This window comes from Hyla sarda, chromosome 5, assembly GCF_029499605.1.
Source record: "Hyla sarda isolate aHylSar1 chromosome 5, aHylSar1.hap1, whole genome shotgun sequence".
In the NCBI taxonomy this organism is placed as follows: Eukaryota; Metazoa; Chordata; class Amphibia; order Anura; family Hylidae; genus Hyla; species Hyla sarda.
In genome coordinates, this window is record NC_079193.1 from 167,336,492 (window position 1) to 167,362,540 (window position 26,049).

The following is a 26,049-nucleotide window of genomic DNA, read 5'->3' on the forward strand; positions in this document are numbered from 1 at the left end:
TAGTGTAATGTATGTCTGCCAATCTGACCCTATAGTTCACATGTACTATGTTGGTCAGTATTCGGTCCTCATTCTAGTCAGTATTTTTGTCAGTATTTTAGCTAAAACCAGTAGTGGGTCCAAAACACAGAAAAAGGTGCAAATATTTCCATGATAGTTTTTGTTTGTGTTGGTTCGAGCTAAAATACAGATCAGGCATTGACCAAAACACTATGTGTGAACCCAGCCTATGATACCTGTCCACATTCCTGTGAAATCTTATAGGTCCACCTGCTGCTCAGGGGCAGGGACACTGGACTATATTAGCACAATATGCATGGTCACTTTGCCGAAGTCCTAATCTTGGGAATGAAGGGGTTTCAGCACTGTTTTGGCATTTATGAAATATTATAAAACATTGCTCCCACTCCATATAAAAGAAGTTACACTAACAAGCATCCTTACAAAATTCATAATTTGGTGTGCTGCTTGGTGTACTGTGAATACTATTCAGGTGGCTGTAGCCTTAAAGGGGTACTCCGATTGGGGAAAAAAAAACATTTTTAAATCAACTGGTGCCAGAAAGTTAAACAGATTTGTATATTACTTCTATTAAAAAAATCTTTATCTTTCCAGTACTCATCAGCTGCTGTATACTACAGAGGAAGTTGAGTTGTTCTTTTCTGTCTGACCACAGTGCTCTCTGCTGACACCTCTGTCTTCATCAGGAACAGAGCAGGACAGGTTTGCTATGGGGATTTGATCCTGCTGTGAACAGTTCCTGACATGGACAGAGGTGTCAGCAGAGAGCACTGTGGTTAGACAGAAAATAAATTCAAAAAATAAAAACTGCAGTAGCTGATAAGTACTGTGAGGATTAAGATTTTTAAATACAAGTAATTTACAAATCTGTTTAACTTTCTGGCATCAGTTGATTTAAAAAAATGGGTTTTATTGTTTTCCACTGGAAAGGTTTCCGTCTTTGTTCTAAGCCTATCTATTAATGAATTAAAGGGCAAATTAATTTTTCTGTGTCTTTACATACAGCCTGCATGCACAGAGACTGATATAAGTGTAAGAGGTTAACATTCTCTACCCAAAAGCCTTATCTTCACTGTAAGGGTAGGGTCACACATGCCGTATTTATGTTGCATATTTTTCTAGCCATAGAAGTCAATCTGTAGGAAAATACCCAGCAGCAAAATATGGCAGGTGTGACCCTACCCTTAAGGTATTATGTCCTAAGTCTATGGGCTAAGGTCTGTTCTGTTTCCACCTCAATCCCCAAGGATAGGGGGAGGATCCTAAAGCAAATGTTCAGTATAGTTCTGGCCTCTGTTCAGGACACATCACATCTGTAGCTCTTTCACCTTCAGAGGGTTTGCCTCCATCTTCAATATTTCAGCACAAGGCAACACAGCTGCAGCCTGTCTAGCCTATTCCACTACAGGGGTTCCACAAGAGGCAGCATTAGGGACAAAGGCAAACCAGACAGCCTAAGTGCGACTATTTCTGTGGACCTGGACTCGTCAGCCAAAGACTCATGCCTGGGGATTCCTTTCTGGATGCCCTCACAGATAGTGGTGTCTCTGATACACAAGGAAATGTAAGTGAGGGAAGAGATGTTTGCATATATTATCAAGGCACACTACTGTGAAGAGTCCTAAGCACACACATATATATTGGACATTAGTTTGCACAGAACTACAGTCTACAGTCAAGTCTTAAACTTTTCAGCCAAAAGGTATCCTAAGTACCATGAGGAACAAACCAGGTACCCACAAAGGTTGTACATACCGTGTTTCTCCGAAAATAAGCCTGGGTCTTATATAAATTTTAGTCCCAAAAAACACACTAGGGCTTATTTTTAGGGTAGGGCTTATTTATTTATTGGGGGCTGCAAGAGTGTGGAGGATGGGGGGCTGTGGGAGGATGGGGGGCTGTAGCAGTGTGGAGGATGGGGGCTGTAGCAGTGTGGAGGATGGGGGGCTGTAGCAGTGTGGAGGATGGGGGGCTGTAGCAGTTTGGAGGATGCCGCCCCCCCCATCTTCCACACTGCTACAGCCCCCCATCCTCCCACAGCCCCCTATCCTCCACACTGCTACAGCCCCTCATCCTTCCACAGCCCCCCATCCTCCACACTGGTACAGTCCCCCATCCTCCACACTGCTACAGCCCCCCATCCTCCACACTGCTATAGCCCCCCATCCTCCATACTGCTACAGCGCCCCATCCTCCATACTGCTACAGCCCCCCCATCCTCCACACTGCTACAGCCCCCCATCCACCCCTTCCCCCTTCGTCCTCCACACTCCTACAGTGCCCCCCACCCCTCTGCAATAATAAACTACCATACCTTACACCTTCATACTGTATGGAAGATGCAGCTCTAGGCGGCGGCGGGACCTCCTTTTGTTGCTTAGCAGCCAGGGGCAGGGACACGTCCATGACGTTGGCCGTGCATACGCGCCGACGTTTTAAAGTGACAGCGTCCCTGCTCCCGGCTGCTAAGCAACAGAAGGAGGTCCCGCTGCAGCTTCTGTACGGTATGAAGGTGTAGGATAGATAGTTAGATATGGCAGTGTTTCCCAACCAGGGTGCCTCCAGCTGTGGCCAAACTACAACTCCCAGCATGCCCGGACAGCCAATGGTTGTCCGGGCATGCTGGGAGTTATAGTTTGACCACAGATGGAGGCACCCTGGTTGGAAAACACTGAGATATGGGACCAGCCAAAGAAGGGGGGGGGGGTGGCTGAGGGCGGGTGGTGGGGGGGTCGGGTCTCCGGGTATTACTGGCAGCCACTGTACGGATCTGGACCGTGGTCCGCCAGTTGATTACCCCTGGCCTAGGTCTTATTTTCTGGGTAGGGCTTATACTGCAGCCCACCCTGAAAATACTGCTAGGGCTTACTTTCGGGGAAACACGGTAGTAGATCCAGAGTAGCCACAGCCTCTGAGTCACCACGTGTTACAATGGAGGCATAAGTCAAGTAAAGTCTCAATTTGTCAGTCACAAGCCAAGTTTTTAATTCCACAGTCACAAGTCTCATTCTAAAGTTCAGCGAAGAAGAAGCCAGGCTATGCCACAGAGGTGACACATAGTAGTAGATCTAGGTTAGTCAAAAGCCTCTGAGTCTTACACTTATCACAAGAGAGAATTAGCTTAAATCTCAGGAGGACTAAGTCTTATAAAAAACAGATCTCAAGTATAAAAATTACTCCAGTATTGCTTAAGTATTATATACCAGTATTGCAACTGTTTTAAAAGTAAAGAACATGCTGTTTTCTATAAACCCTAGCTTTAGGGGTATAATTTTCCAGGGTTACAGCTTAATTGAAGAAGTGGTTTGTGGGACTATACATCTCAACATAGGGTTGCACCACTCCTGCCACATGACAAACCTACTTCTGGTGTCACAAACATGACATTTTCCAGCTAATTATCCACTTCACCCCCTGTCTACCACAACTTGATGACTAGATAGGTACTAAAAATGCCATGAAAGAAAGGATATCCAGCTTGGTATGCAATACAAAGGTAACATTTATTTGCATCCAGTAAAACTCACTACTAAACATGACCTCATCATTAAGGCACTCATTGCTGAGGTACCAATATTAACATATGTGAACATATAAAAAAAAACTTTAGGTTTTTAAACTTGACCAAAAGCTTGAGATGTACACACCAGGGTCTGTGTGATTATCTAGACATAAATGTTATCATAAGATGTATTCCACATATGAAAAACCTTTAGGTTTTTAGACTTGACCAAAAGCTTGAGATGTACACACCAGGGTCTGGGTGATTATATAGATATACATGTTATCATAAGATGTATTCCACAACTAGACTTTACATAATGGACTTTTTTTTACATAATCATGGATCGTACCCAGAGAGTGGTGGTCAATGATTCGTACTCTGGTTGGTCCCCGGTTATTAGTGGTGTACCCCAAGGTTCTGTACTGGGCCCGCTGTTGTTTAATTTATTTATCAATGATATAGAGGATGGTATTAACAGCTCTGTTTCTATCTTTGCAGATGACACCAAGCTTTGTAGCACGGTACAGTCTATAGAGGATGTGCATAGGTTTCAAGATGACTTGGATAGACTAAGTGTCTGGGCATCCACTTGGCAAATGAGGTTCAATGTGGATAAATGTAAAGTTATGCATCTGGGTACTAATAACCTGCATGCATCGTATGTCTTAGGGGGGATTAAACTGGCAGAGTCACTGGTAGAGAAGGATCTGGGTGTACTTGTAGATCACAGACTACAGAATAGCATGCAATGTCAGGCTGCTGCTTCCAAAGCCGGCAGGATATTGTCATGTATCAAAAGAGCTATGGACTCAAGGGTCAGGGACATAATACTCCCCCTTTATAAAGCATTGGTACGGCCTCACCTGGAATATGCTGTTCAGTTTTGGGAACCAGTCCATAAAAGGGACACTGTGGAGCTGGAAAGGGTGCAGAGACGCGCGACTAAACTAATATGGGGCATGGAACATCTTAGCTATGAGGAGCGATTAAAGGAGTTACAATTGTTTAGTCTTGAGAAGAGACGTTTAAGGGGGGATATGATAAACGTATATAAGTATATAAATGGCCCATACAAAAAATATGGAGAAAAACTGTTCCAGGTTAAACCCCCCAAAGGACGAGGGGGCACTCCCTCCGTCTGGAGAAGAAAAAGTTTAGTCTCAAGGGGCGACATGCCTTCTTTACCATGAGAACTGTGAACTTATGAAACAGTCTACCTCAGGAACTGGTCACAGCAGGAAAAATTAACAGCTTTAAAACAGGATTAGATACATTTCTGGAACAAAATAACATTAATGCTTATGAAGAAATATAAAATCCCATCCCTTCCCCAATATCGCGCCACACCCCGACCCTTCAATTCCCTGGTTGTAACTATGTAATAAAAACAGCATCATGGTTCTGAAAGTGTTAGCAGTGTATTTGTATTGCACCCATTGGAAGGAGATAGATAAAGTACAGAGGCCCCCTACTGAATTTTTCCAGCATAGTGCCAATCTTGACCTGGCACTGTGTAATATCTTAAATGGGACTATGCTGCAAAACCAGAAATAAATAAATAAATAAATCTTGCTGCAGCTTCCTAGCAAAATATGTTATTTGTTATGGTGGGAAAATCATTCCTTTGAATTTGTCTTTAATTCTTCTTCTCAAAAATGGTTAATATATTCTCATTATATTTTGGAAGGAAACAATACTTTTCCCACATAGCAGAAAGGAATATCTAATTAAAATGTATTGTTGACCTTTCATCTCTGGTGTCCTCTGGGTCCCATGTGTACATATGAATTACAAACTGACAAGAGACACACAACTCTATAGAAATGGTTAGGACAGCTGACCTTACCAGAAAATGGAATTCATTAGCTATGTACATTATTTACAATATACAGATAGATAGATCATTTTTTTGGGGCCTCCCTAGGGAATGGATAGTGACAAATGTGCGTGTACCTTCTATAGAAGTACAGTAGCAGTAAAAAGCAGTACTAGCAGATATTGCATGTAATACAAAAAATTGCTATTAAGTCTGCATGTGGTATTATTAGGAACAAAGTATCAAAATATATGTTAAAATGTTGTTTTATAAGTATTAAAGGGGTTATCCAAGAAAAAACTTTTTTAAATATATATACTGTATTAACTGACTCCAGAACGCTATACAGATTTATAAATTACTTCTATTAAAAAAATCTTAATCCTTTCAGTACCTATGAGCTGCTGAAGTCGAGTTGTTCTTTCCTGTCTCGGGAACTGTCCAGAGTAGCAGTAAATCCACATAGCAAACATCTCCTACCCTGTGCAGTTCCCGAGACAGACAGAAGTGTCAGCAGTGAGCACTGTTGTCAGACAGAAAAGAACAACTCAGCAGCTGATAATTATTGGAAAGATTAAGATTTTTTAATAGAAGTAATTTGCAAATCCTTTTAACTTTCTGGAGCCAGTTGATATATAAAAAAAATATTTTTTCCTGGAATACCCCTTTAAGTATTAAACTTTATATTACTTACCACGACAGGAAGGTTCTGATTCACAAAGTCTATCAGGTATTGTATTACTTTCATCACCATAAGAGTTGTATTTTCTTGCACTCACTGGCTCTGACTGTATAAGATGTTTTGGGGCTTCATCATCTTCCTGTATTAAAGAAAAAATAAATAAAATACATTATACACAGCACAACGTTATAGTCAGCAGAATTAGACCTGGGATTAGACTCTTATTATCAGATATTTCTGAGTAATACCATAAAATTGCCAAGTATTTACTAAGAAACTTTTTTACTTTTGTATTCCTATAATATGTAAACCATAAAATGTTACAAAGAGTTACAACTATATAATAATCCAGAGCTGTGGTCAGAGCTTACAAGCAAGTGATGTGACCTCTGGCATATTACCATCATTCATTCATTTATGGGGGGTGCTAAACTATTAGGCGCGTACCTGTCAACAAGTCTGTCAACCAGTAATGGAAAGTAGAATTATAAGTGCAGTAAAAGAGATGTAATAAAATGTAAAAGCAATTAGAGTTAAATTATGTATAGCTATTTTTTTCCTTTTTTTTTTGTTTTCTTTAACAATCATTGACATTTTTTTTAATAACTGTAATTTTTAATAAAAACTGTAATTTTTATTAAAGAATTTTCAAGGATACAAATCCAAATGTCCAGAAAAAAAACATACATATAACATTATGAAGGGCCGAAACCCAATAATAATCAATAGGTGACAGAGAAGCAAAGGCTAACAATAAGGGAGTTATGCTAAGTCAAGAAAGGCATATAGGCCCAAACAGAGGCCCCTGATACCGGGGCACTAACACATTATGACCATTATGTTAACCGCGTGAGAGCTTAAGAGGCGTACCTCTGTTCACCAACAAATTAGTCAGTGATGCCCAAAAGGCTACAAACACAGGAAGGGGAGGGGGGGAGAGGAAGGGGAGGATGGCACATAAAGGGAAGACAAACACATAACGAACCACAGAGCCAGGAGGGAAGATGGAAAGGAAAAGAAAGGAGAAAGGAAAAAAGGGAAAGGAGATGGAGCTAGAGAGATCAAGGTGGCTGTCGATCAGAGAAGCAGTCGCAAGGGTTGCCAAACCAAAATAAAATAGGGTACTGAATTATTTAATGAGGCTGTGAGGGATTCCAAGGAGTGATTCTCACGGATACGGACCAACAGATCAGACTCAGAGGGAGGAAGAGTGCTCTTCCAACATTTTGCTATAAGGCTTTTAGCAGCTAAAGCAATATGCATGAAAAGCTTGAATGGTTTCTTAGATAGAGCGGGATGAGAAAGGTGGAGAAGATATACTCGGAGATCTAAAGGGATTAAGACACCCAAGGTATCGGATATTAAATCGCTGTACCATTTTCCAATGATCCCCTATAAGAGGACAGGACCAAAAAATATGAAACACTGTGCCCAGACCCACCCCACAACGCCAGCATTGAGGAGGGATGTTAGGGTTCAGTCTATTACAGAGTTCAGGAGTGTGATATCAGCCCATGATCATTTTATACTGGGTTTCCTTATAGGCTGTGCAGATAGAAGCCTTAGAAGACTCTCCCAGATAACACACCACTAAGGTAAGGTAACGGTAGTATTGAGAGCGACCTCCCAACGGCCCATGTTGCGGCCGCTGGGGGCTGGAGGAGTAGGGAGTATATGTCGGAGAGAAGACCCTGTGCCTGAGGTCCACCACGACACAACCTTTCAAATCGAGTAGGCTGAGAGACCACTGTAGAACCAGTCATAGAGGACATAAAATACCTTAGTTGCAGGTAGTGGAAGCGCTCAGACGAGGGGAGATCCCAACAAGCCACCAATTGCTCAAAAGGTATGAGAGAGCGAGATATGGGGTCCACTACATCAGCCCAGCAAAAAAGACCCCTAGAGCCCCACTCCCGCACCATGAGGGACAAGAGACCAGCAGGGAAATCATGATGATAAAGGAAAGACCGCAGAGGGGAGGACGGAGAAAACAGTCTGAACTTCCTGCAGCAATATCCCCAAACGTATCTAGAGAAAGACATGGGACCCAGGAGAGGAGAAAGAGAAACAGTAGACACCTGAGAGGACCAGAGAAGGGTATTCGGGTGAATAGGAGCTAACCAAAGCTTGTCCAGCTCCATCCAGTGGCTATTTGCATGGTAGGAGGACCAAGCCACAAGGTGGGGCAGATGAGCAGTCCAGTAGTATTTCGTCACATCAGGAACTGCTAATCCCCCCATAGCCCTGCTAGCCATCATGACAATGTCTCTTCCCATCCCAAATGAAGTGGAAAATAGCAGATTGAAAAGAGCGAAGCGCGGACAATGGTATCAGGTTGGCAACGTCTCGAAAAAATATAGTAATTTCAGAAGAATTGTCATTTAACCGCCGCAATTCGGCCAAAAAATTAGATATATTGCGAACACTATTTTTCTAGTAAGGCCCTAAGTTCCAAAAAAAGGTGGAATGCCAGTGATATCTGGGTCCCTCCTGATCATGGCAGCCAGGGGCTCGATGAACAAGGCAAATACCAGAGGGGACAACGGACATCCCTGTCGAGTGCCGTTAAACATAGGAAATGTTGGAGATGGAGCATGAGGGAGTTTGAGGGAGGCAGTAGGGGAGGAATAGAGACCCCGCAGAGCAGTTAGAAAGTTACCCGTGATACCAAATTTCTGGAGCTTGGCAAAAAGAAATGGCCACCCCAGCCTATCAAAGGCCTTTTCCGCATCTAAGCTAAGAATCAACGCCTGTTCAGACCTCCGATTGATTAAGTCAACCAGGCCCACTACCCCCCTGGAATTATCACCGCTCTGACAACAGGGGATAAACCCAACCTGATCCTTATGGATAAGGGAGGGGAGAAAGGAGCTAAGTCTGACTGCTAAGACCTTAGAAAAGAGCTTCAAATCATAGTAGAGGAGGGCAATAGGCCTGTAACTAGAGCAATGGGGATCTTTACCAGGTTTAGGTATCAGGGTAATCAAGGAGTGTAGAAAAGACTGCAGGATCTCCTCTCCCCCCATAAAAGAATTGAAAAGAGGAACACGTTTAGGTACGAGTATGGATGAGTAAGTCTTGTAGTGCAGGTAAGAGAATCCATCAGGTCCGGGGGAGCGGCCAACCGGAAGGGATTTAAGGACCTAAAGGAGTTCCTCCCCAGTAATAGGTGCATTGAGAGCCACACGGTCAGCCCCCGACAAAGTGGGCAAGCCGCATTGGGACATATAAGAATCAAGGGCAGCTGCACGCTCAGCCGGATTAGACGGAAGCTGGGAAGGAAGGAAGTAAAGACCAGAATAGTAATTAACAAAGATGCGGGAGAATCAGCTCGGTGATAGTGAAGAACACCAGATGAGTCTTTCAGGGCAGAAGGAGATTGAGCAACTGCACGATCACGAAGGCGCCTGGCCAACATAGTATGGGCTTTATTACCTTTCTCGTAAAAATGTTGTTTGGTGTACAACAACTGTCGCTCCACTATGAAGAGCCAGGTCGCCCAACTGTGCACGAGCAATTATCAAGCACCTCAGGACTGACACAGAAGGAGAGGAGAGTAAGGGAGCCTCCAAATGCGTAATTTGTGTGCAAAGTTCCAGGAAGCGAGTCAGAGCAACACGTTTAAGTCGGGCCCCCAGTGCAATACAATACCACCGACTTATGGGCTTCCCAAAGGTCGGCCTGCGAGGAGACCAAACCTTCATTAGTAGCAAAGTAATCAGCGAGACACTTCTGTATCGACTCCCAGGATGGTAATGATTTAAGAAGAGGATCATTGAGATGCCAATGACAGCTCCAAAGAGAAGAAGGAGAGTGAGAAAAAGATAGGAAGACAGGTGTTACCCCAAGCGCTCCGGGTCCCCGCTCCTCCCCGGAGCGCTCGCAGCGTTCTCTTATTCACAGCGCCCCGGTCAGACCTGCCGACCGGGTGCGCTGCGATATTGCTCCCAGCCGGGATGCGATTCGCGATGCGGGACGCGCCCGCTCGCGATGCACATCTCGGTTCCCGTACCTGACCCGTTCCCCGTCTGTGCTGTACCGGCGCGCGCGGCCCCGCTCTTTAGGGCGCGCGCGCGCCGGGTCTCTGCGATTTAAAGGGCCACTGCGCCACTGATTGGCGCAGCAGGCCTAATCAGTATCTTCACCTGTGCACTCCCTACTTATACCTCACTTCCCCTGCACTCCCTCGCCGGATCTTGTTGCCATTGTGCCAGTGAAAGCGTTTCCTTGTGTGTTCCTAGCCTGTGTTCCAGACCTCCTGCCGTTGACCCTGACTACGATCCTTGCTGCCTGCCCTGACCTTCTGCTACGTCCGACCTTGCTCTTGTCTACTTCCTTGTACCGCGCTTATCTCAGCAGTCAGAGAGGTTGAGCCGTTGCCGGTGGATACGACCTGGTTGCTACCGCCGCTGCAAGACCACCCCGCTTTGCGGCGGGCTCTGGTGAATACCAGTAGCAACTTAGAACCGGTCCACCGACACGGTCCACGCCAATCCCTCTCTGGCACAGAGGATCCACCTCCAGCCAGCCGAATCGTGACAACAGGGCAGTGGTCGGACCAAGAAATTGGCTCAAGGGAAGCAGTAGAGAGCATGCACACCATGGGTAGGTTACCAAAAAAAATTGTCTATGCGCATGTGTAATTTATGGGGGTGCAAGTAAAAACTGAAAGAGCGGTCGGTCGGATGGTTTATCCACCATGGATCATATAACGAGGAGGTCTGTATAGTCTGCCGATAAATGACAGCCAGGCGCAATTGGGCAGGGGAATGAGGAGTATCAGAGAGGGAATGACGGTCTGCAATCATTTAATTTTATTATCTACAATCAACATTTAAGCTAAAAAAAAATAAATCTGCATATTTGCAGAATCATTAGAAAATCCCAATGTTACAATGATAGTGCCATTCCCTGGTAATAAGTCTTTAAATATTATTTTGCAAAACTGGTTAATTTCCCGAGTAACCAATGTACCAATAAACAAATCTACAGCAATAATGTTTATCTTTAATAAGCCATCTGTGTATTTATTTAACTAAGGTTTATGTCGAGCTTATTAATGGCTATATTAAAGATGAATAAAATGGAAGGCACAAGTCATTGGGTAACTCCAATGTATTCATTTCTTGAAAAGTCAATGCTAAAAAATGACAGTCAAAGCTAAAAAAAAAAGGACAATATTCCTTACTGCGGTCTGCGGCACAGTAAAAGGAAAGAATCTATAAAACAATTTGCATGTTGGCATTGTATCATGCTGCCTAGAGACAGGGGTGAGGACTGCGGGATGCAGATACATTACCAGCTGATGAAGACAAATTGTACAATAACTAAGTGATCTCTATCAATACACGGATCTGCACTCCCCGTACAAAGTGTTTTAATGTTGTTTCTTAACCATTAATTGAATGTAGTAAGATCTAGTGTGAGGTATTAAAAACAAGGGTAAGGAACAACATGCGAAATAGATAATGTTTATATATACGGTGGGCCTGCGACTGGGTAAGCATTGGATGAGTGTACAAGATGTAAATGACCTATAGGATGTTAAATAAGTTCTTACTAAGGACTAAGAGCCCAGAAGAGGAGCTCTAAACGCATTGATGTTTGCACTGGTAGCATGCTTCTGGAGCCTTTGTTTTTGTTTTTCTTTCCATTTACATAGAAAAGTGCCAGATAAACTTATTTTTCTGAATAGTCTCCATTGGATCCAAAATTGCTTTTACTAGGATTTAGCACCATGGGTTGAATGAGTTGTTTTTTTTCATTTTGTCCGGGGTGTGCCCCAATGTACTGAATATAAAAATGTAAATACAGTCATGGCTGTAAATGTTGGCACCCCTGAAATTGTTCAAGAAAATTAAGTATTTCTCACAGAAAAGGATTGCAGTAACACATGTTTTGCTATACACATGTTTATTCCCTTTGTGTGTATTGGAACTAAACCAAAAAAGGGAGGAAAAAAAGCAAATTTGGCATAATGTCACACCAAACTCCAAAAATGGTCTGCACAAAATTATTGGCACCCTTAACTTAATATTTGGTTGCACACCCTTTGAAAAAAATTACTGAAATCAGTCGCTTCCCATAACCATCAATAAGATTCTTACACCTCTCAGCCAGAATGTTGGACCACTCTTCCTTTGAAAACTGCTCCAGGTCTCTCTTATTGGAAGGGCGCCTTTTCCCAACAGTAATTTTAAGATCTCTCCACAGGTGTTCAATGGGATTTAGATCTGGACTCATTGCTGGCCACTTCAGAACTCTCAAGCACTTTGTTGCCATCCATTTCTGGGTGTTTTTTGACGTTTGTTTGGGGTCATTGTCCTGCTGGTAGACCCAAGATCTCAGACACAAACCCAGCTTTCTGACATTGTACAGTTCGACCCAAAATCAGTTGGTAATCCTCAGATTTCATGATGCTTTGCACACATTCAAGGCACACAGTGCCAGAGGCAGCAAAACAACCCCAAAACATAATTGAACCTCCACCATATTTCACTGTTGGTACTGTGTTCTTTTCTTTGTAGACCTCATTAGGTTTTCAGTAAACAGTAGAATTATGTGCTTTACCAAAAAGCTCTATCTTGGTCTCATCTGTCCACAAGATGTTTTCTCAGAAGGATTTTGACTTACTCAAGTTCATTTTGGCAAAATGTAGTCTTGCTTTGTTATGTCTCTGTGTCAGCAGTGGGATTCTCCTGAGTCTCCTGCCATAGCGTTTCATTTCATTTAAATGTTGACGGATAGTTCGCACTGACACTGATGTTCCCTGAGCCTGCAGGACAGCTTGAACTTGTTTGGAGCTGCTTATCCACCATCCGGACTATCCTGTGTTGACACCTTTCATTAATTTTTCTCTTCCGTTCACGCCCAGTGATTAGCTACAGTGCCATGGGTTGCAAACTTCTTGACAATGTTGCGCACTGTGGACAAAGGCAAATCTAGATCTCTGGAGATGGACTTGTAACCTTGAGATTGTTGATATTTTTCCACAATTTTGGTTCTCAAGTCCTCACAGTTCTCTTCTCCTCTTTCTGTTGTCATGCTCAGTGTGGCACACACAGACACACAATGCAAAGACTAAGTGAACGTCTTTCCTTTTTATATGCTTTCAGGTGTGATTTTTATATTGCCCACACCTGTAACTTGCCCCAGGCGAGTTTAAAGGAGCATCACATGCTTGAAACAATCTTATTTTTCCACAATTTTTAAAGGGTGCCAATAATTTTGTCCAGACCATTTTTGGAGTTTGGTGTGACATTATGTCCAATTTGCTTTTTTTCCTCCCTTTTTCGGTTTAGTTCCAATGAACACAAAGGGAATAAACATGTGTATAGCAAAACATGTGTTACTGCAATTCTTTTCTGGGAAAAATACTTCATGTTCTTGAAAAATTTCAGGGGTGCCAACATTTACAGCCATGAGTGTATAACACAATAAAAACTTTATATGGTTGACTAAAGAGTTTCCTATACCTGGTCTCCCCCTGGAACCGGCTAAGCCAAGAGCATTATAAAGATGAGGTGCTCTTAGCTATAACCTAATACAAATCAATGGAGCATTGAATTACAATCAACTAATGGGGAATGAGGAAAATGGACTGTTCTGTAGGTATCAGAAATAGAATCAAGTAAATAAAAAAAGGATATATTAAGTGAGTGACTATAGTAAAATTACATAACCATTTTACTCACTATGTTGAGCAAGAAAATATTAAGAAATATAACATAACTGTAAGCAATTCATTAAACCATCCGCTCCAACTTCACAGTGTGCTCCAGGAAATGAAACCATGTAACCATCAGCACTGACTCCCCAGGATGTTATTTAACTTTACAAATGCTTCGCTTTACTTATCCTTTACCAATTTAAAGTAACAAGATCTTCTCCGTCCACTTCTAAAGCTATGAACTCACAGATTAACAGTGAATGACAGTAATGCAGTTTAAGATGAACAGCTTGTTCAATTCTGACAGCGGAAGGAAGAATTGTGCTTTCCATAATGAATATTAAAAGCAATTCTTTAAAAAAATGACTTTTTCCGGCACCTCTATGGATATACTATATAAATGTATTAGGATTTGCAAAAAGTATTTAAAAAAATTATACATACATGGAGGACATCGATGCTAAGCCTTTGAAAATTTCGAGATCTCAGTTCCTGCATTCGTTTTTGATTTTCTTTGTATTTTTCTTCAGCAAGTTGTCTGAAATACATTATAACACATTCACTTCCATGTTACATTTAAAGACAGCATGTATTGTTTTGTTATTGTAAATATGCAGCACTTAAGTATGGCCTTTTGTGTGGAGTTACGTGAATTGGCATGGATAGCAGCCTGAACCCAGAAAAACAATCCATAGATTTAGTATTTCAGCTGAATTCTTCAGGGTGTGAGTAGAGATGGATTTGATTTTACAGAATAAGTTATATTTCAGGCAATCTAGGAGAGAATTGTTAACACTTTAAGTATAAATAAAAAATAAATGGCCTAGGACCAAAAAGTTAGGACTTAAGCTCAAACCAATATTACATTTTTACCACTAGTAATAGTTTATATATATATATATATAGTATAAGATGTATATATTATATATATATATATATATATATATATATATATATATATATATTCATATATAAATATAGTATAAGATGGAAAGGAAAAAATTATTTGCTCGTTCGGCTTCTCTTACATTGGCAAAACGATAAGGCAAATGTGCACCCAAACCGATCCGGTAAAGGAGCCCCACGCCTTATGTCCCATGTGAACAAAGTCCACGAGGGTAAACCAGAAGTGCTACGGTTAGCAGGAATTGAAAAGGTACAGGCAGTTCCGGGTATAAAAGCAGATATACATCTTTTACAAAAAGAAACAAAATGGATAATTAAGACCCAAGCTACAGGACTGCTAGGTATGAATGATAAGATAGATCTAGCAGTATGCTTCTGAGAAAACATCAGGTCATATCATTATTTTTAATATGGTTTCTTACGAAGTCCACCTCACACTTTACTAGTTACTTACCTTTTAAGTCACGTGGTGAAAATCCTCTGTCGGTGATAGGTGCACAGATCCCCACACCTGTGTTATAATCCCCGTGAAGTCCATTCAGTGTGAGGCCCAACGAAACACAACACCTGTGCGAAACACAGACCGTTGTCGCCTACTGTACCCCCCCCCCCCCCCCTGGACCCTTCCACCCTGTTACATGTTTGTAATATGTGAGTATATTCAATAAACTCAAGAAAGAAGAACTGGTGAGTTGTCAACGTTTTTTTCCTTTCCATCTTATACTATATGAATCATTGATTGCTGTTTGACGTCTGAGCACCACTGAACTTCACAAGACAGTATTCCACTACACTCAACTGTAATAAGTACTAGCATAAGGGTATGCAGAAGTAAGCAGTGCCGAGCTTCTTTGACTGTGTTCATAGTTTATAACAGACACACTTTGAGGTCTATATATATTTGTAAATGTTCTATGTTGTAAGGAAAATGTAAATAAAAAAAGTTTGTAATGTACCATATATTTTCCACCGAATTTATTAGCGGTGAATCACTATTAAAAACAGCTATTTCTGGCCTACAGAGGGCCTAAATAGGGGTGTAGAACACTTTGCCTTGCTGTAACACGCATAGGGTGTGTGCTGGGTTAGTGAAATAATTCAGTATGACATGCAGATCAGAGGCATCGCTATTAGAATCACTGTCGCAGAGCGGCACAATGACAAAGCCTGGAGGTGGCATCAGTATGAGAAGACCATATAGTGGCTGAATGACACAGCGTGCAGGTGGCGGAAGCAAGAGGAGTCCATATAGTGGCTGAATGACACAGCGTTGAGGTGGCGGCAGCATGAGGAGAACATATAGTGGCTGAATGACACCGCCTGAAGATGGCGGAAGCATGAGGAGACCATATAGTGGCTGAATGAAACAGCCTGGAGTTGGTGGCAGCATATAGTGGCTGAATGACACTGCCTGGAGTTTGTGGCAGCATGAGGAGACTATATAATTGCTGAATGACACAGTGTGGAGGTGGCGGCACCATGAGGAGACCATATAGTGGCTGAATGACACAGCGTGGAGGTGGCGGCAGCATGAGGGGACCACATAGTTGCAGAATGAAACAGCCTGGAGTTGGCGGCAGCATATAGTGGCTGAATGACAAAGCCTGGAGTTTGCGGCAGCATGAGGAGAACATATAGTGGCTGAATGACACTGCCTGGATTTGGCGGCAGCATGAGGAGAGCACATAGCGGCTGAATGACGCAGCCTTGAGTTGGCGGCAGCATATAGTGGCTGAATGACACAGCCTGGAATTTGGCAGCATGAGGAGAACATATAGTGGCTGAATGACACAGTGTGGAGGTGGCAGCTGCATGGAGCTGGCATCAGCATGAGGAGAACATATGGTGGCAGAATGAGACAGCCTGGAGGTGGCATCAGCACAAGGAGAACATATGGTGGCAGAATGAGACAACCTGGAGGTGGCATCAGCACAAGGAGAACATATGGTGGCAGAATGAGACAGCCTGGAGGTGGAAGCAACAGCATCAGGAGTCCTGAAAGTGACCCGGTGACAGAGTGGTGCGGTGGGTGACAATACCAGTACCTAGTGATGAAGGTCGATGAAAAAAGGAGAACTTGGCATCAGGCGAGTGGCAGGATCAGAATAGTAGCTGAGGCAGGTAGGCAGAATAAAACGGTCTCCTTTGTAAAAGTGTCAAACAAACGGAAAGGTGTGCAAAAAAACACCTTGTGCCACCTACCACCAAGTATTGATGTGAAGACCTCTAAAAGATGGAAGGGAACAATGTATTGTCCATTGTAGCAGGTGGGATAAAAACTTCCCCTGTAATGCCCTACTCTAGCCCAATTAATTCCCTTCTTGGCAAGTGTTACTCACCCTAAAATGGAGCGGCCCCACACAGAAAACTCTCTCTATTTCCACTTAAAAACCATGTGAAATGGCAGTGTTTGTAGGGGGAAATAGGGAGAGGTTCCTGTGTGGGGCACCCCTTTTTAGGGGGAGTAACACTTGCCAAGAAGGGAATTGATAATGAGAGTAGGGCCTTAAAGGGGAAGGTTTTACTCCCCCGATTACAATGGACCATACGTTGTTCTCTTCCACCTTTTAGAGATCCTTGCATCACATCAATACTTGGTGGTGTAGGTGGCACATGTTTTTTTTTTAACACCTTTCCTTTTGTTTGATTTCCAAAAAACTTTGGGTACCTATACAGTCATGGCCGTAAATGTTGGCACTCCTGAAATTTTTTAAGAAAATGAAGTATTTCTCACATGTTATTCCCTTTGTGTGCATTTGAACTAAACCAAAAAAGGGAGGAAAAAAAGCAAATTGGACATAATGTCACACCAAACTCCAAAGATGTGCTGGACAAAATTATTGGCACCTTTCAAAATTGTGGATAAATAAGATTGTTTCAAGTATGTGATGCTCCTTTAAACTCACCTGGGGCAAGTAACAGATGTGGGCAATATAAAAATCACACCTGAAAGCAGATAAAAAGGAGAGAAGTTCACTTAGTCTTTGCATTGTGTGTCTGTGTGTGCCACACTAAGCATGGATAACCGAAAAAGAAGAGAACTGTCTGAGGACTTCTCATGGTTACAAGTCCGTCTCCAGAGATCTAGATTTGCCTTTGTCCACAGTGTGCAACATTATCAAGAAGTTTGCAACCCATGGCACTGTAGCTAATCTCCCAAGGCATGGACGTAAGAGAAAAATTTATGAAAGGTGTCAATGCAGGATAGTCCGAATGGTGGACCCTAAACAAGTTCCAAAGATATTCAAGCTGTCCTGCAGGCTTAGGGAGCATCAGTGTCAGCGCGAACTATCAATCGACATTTAAATGAAATGAAACGCTATGGCAGGAGAGCCAGGAGGAATGTGCTGGCACGGAGACATTAAAAAGCAAGACTACATTTTGCCAAAATGAACATGTATAAGCCCAAATCCTTCTGGGAAAACATCTTTTGGACAGATGAGACCAAGATATAGCTTTTTGGTAAAGCACATCATTCTACTGCTTACCGAAAACGGAATGAGGCAGAACACAGTACCTACAGTGAAATATTGTGGAGGTTCAATTATGTTTTGCTGCCTCTGGCACTGGGTGCCTTGAATGTGTGCAAGGCATCATGAAATCTGAGGATTACCAATGGATTTTGGGTCACACTGTACAGCCCAGTGGTTAGTGGGAAATAATTTGGTGGCTGTGGAATTAGAACTGATATCCTTTTCAACCCAACTTCTATGGAAGGTTCTTAGTTTAGATGTAAATTTAGGTATAGCATTGTTTTTCAAGGTCTCATAATTATTCGTATCGGACAATTGGCGCAACGCTTTACACACATACCTGTGGATTGTTCCCTTGCCAATTTATATGTTGCAGCTTTTGAGCAAAAATATATAATAAAAATATATTCTCCATTAATAATCCCTATCTTAAATATGTCACAAATTATGTCAGATTTGTGGATGACATATTGATAATTTGGACAGGAACAGAGATAGATTTCAGGGCCTTCGTAGAAATGCTAAATAAAACCAACAATATGAATCTGAACTGTACGTTTAAAACTAGCGATAAAAAACTAGAATTCCTAGACGTTCTGGTGCAAATTGGTGACGTTGAGTTGCAAACAGTTGGCTATAGAAAGCCCACTGCAGGCAGCACACTGCTGCATTATGGCAGCTACCACCCACAAACCATTAAATCAGCTGACCCTTTTGGACAATTCCTAAGGTTGAAAAGGATTAATAGTACACAATTAAACTTTGAAAATCAAGCAAAGGACCAGTATAAGCATCTGCTCGATAGAGGATATCCTCATGAAGTACTATCAAGAGCTTATAACAAAGCTAACAAACAAGATAGAAATGTACTACTACAAAGATCCACCCAGAAAAGTAAAAGAAACAAAAGAGTAACTAAAGAGGATCCCCGCTTTTGTTTTACATTTGCATATAGTCCAATGTCCAATGTTTTTAGAAACATTATTCAGTGTAATTGGTACCTTATACAGAAGGATCCGATACTCAGTAAATATGCCCAGAATAAACCGCTGGTAGCATTTAAGCGAGTACCGAATCCCAGTGATGCTGTCACACGTAGCAGGTTCTCTAATGAAAAATCTAACTGGCTGCACAATTCCTCTATTATAGGAAATTACAAATGTAAAAATTGCAACTGGTGCCCCCACTATGTGGTAGGAATATGCCTTAACATATGTGGGGTTCCAGTTAGGATTAAGGAATCAATCTGCTGCCGTTCAGACTATGTTATATACGGTCTTACTTGCGAGTGCAGATGTTTTTCTATTGGCAGTACTACTCGCCCTGTGAACGCTTTCGCGAACATATTTCCTCATTTAGATCAGAAAAGTGCTTCCCAAGAGTAATTAAACACTTCCAAGAGGTCCATGGTAGTAACAGGGAACATCTGAAGTTTTTCTGGATCCAAAGGATCCTGGCGAAGAAATGTATGGATAGGAAAAAGCATTGCTTCGTGCGGAGACTGAGTGGATCCTCCGCACAGACGCACAAGGTAAACTAGGATTAGATGACAAACTTGACCTGCTCACATCAGCTTTTGGTCTTTAAATGGTACTGACGTCAGCAGGAGGCATGATCTGAAGAAGTAGTTGGATCCTACAAAACATTCCGGCGTCCTCGCCCACTGCAGATTATGCTATCCGCTGCACGCTGTCACTTTGTAAAGCACCAGCAATAAAGAAAAACTACTATTTCCAGAGGTGGTGAGTGCAATTCTTTCGTCTATTTTCATACATTTCGATATATTGTCTTGTGCATTAACGGTATTAACACCCCACCTGCGCAGCTCCTGCATAGGGATTCAGGCTCACATCTAAACAGTGCAATTTACCAGAAAAAACTGTGCCAGACATATTGACTTTCTCTATTATATGGAACATCACAGTTACAGTAGTTTTGAATATCTCCCCTATGTGTCTGGAGTGTTAATTATTTTTCAGTATGGGATTTACTTTTTGTAGTAAATAAAGTTAGCTTCCAGGACATTAAGGACAGAATCATGAGGTGCACAGAGGTCATTCTTGCATTTTTGTATGCCCTATAGTAGTGTTAGTAGGTACAGTTATTCATAGCACTTGTTATCAGCTGTGCCTTCTATGACAATGCTGTGTGTCCCTTCGGTGCATATTAGCTGTCAGAAAACGAATCAGCTTGTTGCACTGGTGAAGACTGACAAGTTTGTTTACCCAGATGTTGAGTAGTATAGGCAGGGTCGGCGGTACTATAAAGCAATTTAGGCAGAAGCCTTAGGGCATCGAGGTGTAGGGTGGAAAAATCAGGTTCCCCAGCCACTGACATTAGATTCCTGGTGGGCTGCCATTTTAGAGCACAAAAGTTGCTGTAATAGTTGCAGACGTGTGCCAGCTTTATCAAACGGCACACGAACTTTGATAAATTTCGCTCATGCAACTTCTAAAAAAGTTGCAGATTATGTGCGCGCATGTGACTTTTGTGTGAAAAGTCGCATATACCCTGACTCAAAAGTCGCAAAGAAAATGTAGGGCAGGGCTGAATTGACCTGAGAAACTGTCTATTTCTGGGATCATGCGAAAATTCACACTTAGTAAATCAGTGACCACTGCACAAAGTGCTCTAAATGGGTAAAAATCATGGAAATGTTTCTAAAGCAATTGTCTCACAAAAAATCTTACAGACCCATTGTGTGACATTATTTGCGACAAACAGAGAAAAAAGCCATTTAAAAAGCTTTCTAAATGCCTTGATAAATCCCCCCTATATCACTTATTCTTTTAAATTGTAGCCTGCAAAAGGTCCTTATCTATACATGCTATACAGTGCAGAGTTCAGCTCCACCCCCCAATCCTATCACCCTGCATGTTTTCCTTCCTCCTCCTGTTTTAGGCTGATGCTGATTCCTGAGGTTGTCGCCTTGTGAGTTATATACTAGTAAATTGCATTGCTAAAAAAAGCGAGGTCAAGGATGTCACAGGAAAAAAGGTCTATACATAAAAACTTGGAATGTGTCAGCAGATAGGAACTATTCAGCAAATCTAGTCTTCCCAATGTTCTGAATACTATCAATAGTCCCTTATATACCTGAACACAGGCAACAGATTCCCTCCACTGCTACTCTGGATGGAGGTTAACCCCTGACAGCAGTTCCCATAGTTTATCAGTTATCATGGTCTATTCCTCTTGACACCAAAAAATGCTCTGCAGACTGCATCAACATTATTAATAGAAAAGACATAAAATGGTAGTCAGGTGTCAGTGAGATAGAGATTGCATTATGTGCTGCACTATTATTTTCCAATGGCATTTAAAGTGGCACTGGTTTACTGGGGCACATTGTGTTCTACTTATACATTTAATGGATACAGTATGTGTCTATATTATATTCAGGGGCAAGTGTAAGGCAATATTATATCCAAGGAGGTTAGTGTGTGGCTAAATAATATCCGAGGGGAATAGTGCGTGGTAGTATTATATTCAGATATTCAGGGGGCAGTGTGTGGCAATATTATATTCAGGGACCCAGTGTGGCTGTATTATATTTAGAGGCACAGTGTGTGGTAGTATTATATCCATATTATATATGTAATTTAAGCATGCCTTCTTGTAGAAAAAGAAAAGAAAAAAAAAGCATGTTAAATAAGAAAAATGTGAACAGACCTTTTATAGGCAATTTCCCCAGGGAAGAGAGCCCAAAATGTACTAATCCATTTTTGTGTTTTTCTTTTCTTTTTCTGAGTGTGGATGATTACTTGGGGTTTGGTAGACAACATGGATGACCTGTATATTTTTTTTATAAAATGGTTAACAAGGCTGTAGGGGGAGTGTTTATTGTAATACATTTTTTTAATATATGTGTGTTTTTTGTTACCTTAAAAGCTTAGTAGTGGAAGTCATTTCATTGGTGGAGTCCATTACTAAGCCAAAGCTTAGCCTTATCCCCAAAAACAGCTAACACTAACCCCCAAATATTACCCTGCTACCCACTGCCACAGAGGTACTGGGAAGGGCCAGTACCAACAGGCCAGGAGCATAAGAAGTGGTACTCCTGGGCCTAGGCGGTAAAAGGCTGGCAATATATAGTCTGGGAGGGCCAAAAACAATGGTCCTCGTCCACCTAGGTAACATCAGGCTGCTGCTTGGTGTCTGGCTGATAATGAAAATAGGGGGGGACTCTATACAGATAGCTGCTTTACTATATGTTCTACCTCCTATCCAGCCTGAGCTTTACTCACAGTGGCCATGCAGAGTTGACTTTTTACTGTAGTCTCCGATTAGTTGTTTTTATTTGCTAATAAAATAGACCATGGGGGGAATTCATCATTGTATATAGAGCTGTTTTGTGTCTATTTTTTTGCGCAAAAATTTGCGCAAGTGTTTTTTTGCATCTTTTTGTTGCGCACATTTTGATAGAATTTTTTATCCCCTTGTCTACGGTTAAGTTTACGATAGAGCACTTTCTACTGTAGAATCGAATTTACAAATTGCGTTTTTTTGTGCAAAAAAATTGCGCAAATATACACCACCTCGGAGGACACGTACCAAAGTGTCTATTTTGACACAGTAAGGACTGCTACTCCAATCATGGACAGACTCTGCCCATGATGGGAGATGTAGTCCAGGGGCTGAGGTGCAGATCGCAGCAGGTCATTATCCAGAGATCCGCTGCGATTCGCATTTATTAACTATACAAGCCGGCGGTACATGCGGCTCCACTGCGCTGCCCGCCTCTCCTGTATACTGTCTTAATTCATAATCCCCGCCGCCGAAACACAGGAGTTCTGATTGGTCAATAGCTGTTCACCAATCAGAGCTCCCCTCTCCCAGCGGGGATTATGAATTATAAGAACTGTATATAGGAGCCCGCGGCAGCGCAGTGTAGACGCATGTACCGCTGGCTTTTTAACTTAAATGTGGATCTCAGCAGCTCATTCTCTGGAGATCTGCTGCGATCCGCATTTATTAACTATACAAACCGGCGGTACATGCGTCTTCACTGTGCTGCCGTCGGCTTCTATATACACTGTAATAATTCATATTCCCCGCTGCCGGGAGAGGAGAGCTCTGATTTGTCAATAGCTATCCACCAATCATAGCTCCCGTGTTCCGGCGGGGATTATGAATTATTACAGTGTATATAGAAGCCGGTGGCAGCGCATTGTAGACACATGTTTGTATAGTTAAAGGGGTATTCCAGGAAAAAACTTTTTTTTTTTTTTATATCAACTGGCTCCAGAAAGTTAAACAGATTTGTAAATAACTTCTATTAAAAAATCTTAATCCTTGCAATAATTATCAGCTGCTGAAGTTGAAGAGGTTTGCTATAGGGATTTGCTTTTCAACTGGGCGGTTCCCGAGACAAGTGTCATCAGAGAGAACTTAAACAGAAAAGAACAGCTCAACTTCAGCAGCTCATAAGTACTGAAAGGATTAAGATTTTTTAATAGAAGTAATTTACAATTCTGTTTAATTTTCTGGAGCCAGTTGATATATATATATATATATATGTAAAAAAAAGTTTTTTCCTGGATAACCCCTTTAATAAATGCGGATCGCAACAGATCTCCAGAGAATGATCTGCTGCGATCCACATTTAAATTAAAAAGCCGGCGGTACATGCAGATACACTGCGCTCCTATATACACTGTAATAATTCATAATCTCTGCCGGGAGAGGGGAGCTCTGATTGGTCAATAGCTATCCCTTAATCAGAGCTCCCGTGTTTAGGTGGCAGCGATTATGAATTATGTCAGTGTATATAGGAGCACAGGAGCGCAGTGTAGCTGCATGTACCGCCGGCTTTTTAATTTAAATGCGGATCGCAGCAGATCATTCTCTGGAGATCTGTTGCAATCCGAATTTATTAACTATACAAGCCGGCCTTACACGCGTCTACATCGCGCTGCCCGCCAGCTTGCATATACACTGACATAATTCATAATCCCCGCCACCGGAACATGGGAGCTCTGACTGGTGGATAGCTATTGACCAATCAGAGCTCCCCTCTCCCGGCGGCGGGGATTATGAATTATTGCAGTTTATATAGAAGCCGGCGACAGCGCAGTGTAGACGCATGTACCGCCGGCTTGTTAACTTAAATGCGGATCGCAGCGGGTCCCTGTAGAATGACCCAGTGCGATCTGCACCTCAGCCCTGGACTATAACTCCCATCATGGACAGACTCTGTCCATGATGGGAGTAGTAGTCCTAAAAGTCCCACAGCCGGGGGATGTGCAAGTGCCATCCCTCAGCAGCACTGCGGTACTACAACTACTCCCATCATGGGACAGGCTCTGTCCCATGATAGGAATAGTATTCCAAGGGCAGAGGGACAGATCTCTGTTCACATTATGCGTTTTGCATAATGGGATCAGAGCCTTTCTGGCAGTGTGTTCCCAAACAGGGAGACTCCAGCTGTTTCTTAACTACAGCCCCCCCATGATGGGAGTTGTAGTTTAGAAACAATTGGAGGCTCCCTGTTTAGGAACACACTGCATTATGTGCACTCTTCCCAGGGGAGAGCACAAAAAATTTACTAACCCATATTTCTTGTTTTTCTTTTCTTCTCATTTCAGATACGTGAATGCAGAGGACTACGTCAGATTCGGTGGACTGCGACGATGACCAGCGTTTTTTTTTATTTCAATAAAATGGTTAACGAGGGCTGTGGGGGAGTATTTTTTTTTCAATGTGTCTTGTTTTTTATAATTGAATTTTCAGGGGTAGTAGTGGAAGCTGTCTTATAGATGGAATCCATTACTAGGCCGGGGCTTAGCGTTAGCCCCAAAATCTGATACTAAAAATAGGGGGAACCCTATGCGTTTTTTTTTAATGAATAAAAAAAAAGGGAGTGGTTCCCTCAGCCAGATACCAAGCAACAGCCTGACGTTACCAGGGTGGGCGAGGACCATTGTTACTGGCCCTCCCCAGCCTAAATAATGCCAACCTGTTATCACATAGGCCCAGGAGCACCATTATTGATGCTCCGGGCCTGTTGGTACCAGCTCTTCTCGGCACCACTGTGGCGATGGGTACCGGGGTAATAATTGGGGGTTAGTGCCAGCTGTTTTGGGGGCTAACGCTAAGCCCCGGCCTAGTAATAGATACTGTCTACAAGACACCTTCCACTAATAAGCCTGAAAATTCAATTATAAAAAAAAACAACACATTGAAAATAAAATGTATTTAAAAAACACTCCACAGCCCCACAGCCCTCGTTAACCCTTTTATTGACATTTAAAAAAAACGCTGTTCATCGTCGCAATCCACAAAATCTGGCATAGTCCTCCGCATTCACGTATCTAAATTTCGAAGAAAAAAAAACAACAAAAAGTTTAGTAAATTTTTTTGTTTCCACACACCAGAAAAAACACAAGAAAAACTGACAAAATGCAGGAAAAAGCTGGGACAGTTTTTCTGGCATTTTTTATGATGGACAAAAAACCTCAATGGAATCCTGGCCTCAAAGCAAAAGAGCAAAATCCCTACGTCCACTTTTCCTGTGAGGTAGAGAAGGAGTGTACGGTAGAGCGAGGGGGGGGGGGGGGCTTTCTATATTTGCACAAGATTTATCAAAGGAGTGTACAGCCTTAGTAAATTCTGAGCAAGAGTTTAAATTAGACAAGCAGTGTAAAGGGGCAGAACTGTGTCTACAATAGACAAATAATGATAAATCTCCCCCCATATGTGTATGTGCTAGAATCACGAGGACTGAAGTTCTTTTTCTATTATGGTTTGATATATTTGGCTTTTAGTTAAGGGTTTAAATGCCCTTCACCAGACCTTGGTTGCTTGCTTTACTAGGTTGAGTTAGTCACACCTTTCTTACATGATATCATATGCCTATAGCATAAGTTCATCATTCCTTTTCTGCTCCAAATGGCAAAAAGAAATAGGTATATTTTAGAACTTTTGTAAGGAACCAGGGAGGTCTGACAACTGTAATAATTTACATTCCTTTATTTA

At 42.1% G+C, this 26,049-nt stretch overlaps 1 protein-coding gene across 3 annotated transcripts in view; it reads right to left on the bottom strand.

The window, feature by feature from the left end:
- The window catches only part of NEK11 (NIMA related kinase 11), a 331,532-nt gene that overhangs the window by 70,461 nt on the left and 235,022 nt on the right, over positions 1–26,049 (bottom strand). For all 3 annotated transcript variants that reach the window (XM_056520669.1, XM_056520670.1, XM_056520672.1), the window contains exons 11-12: positions 14,138–14,231; positions 6,037–6,163 (exon numbers count right to left, since the gene is read on the bottom strand). In XM_056520669.1, the coding sequence (XP_056376644.1) occupies positions 6,037–6,163; positions 14,138–14,231 (221 nt within the window). The remainder of the gene's footprint in view (positions 1–6,036; positions 6,164–14,137; positions 14,232–26,049) is intronic.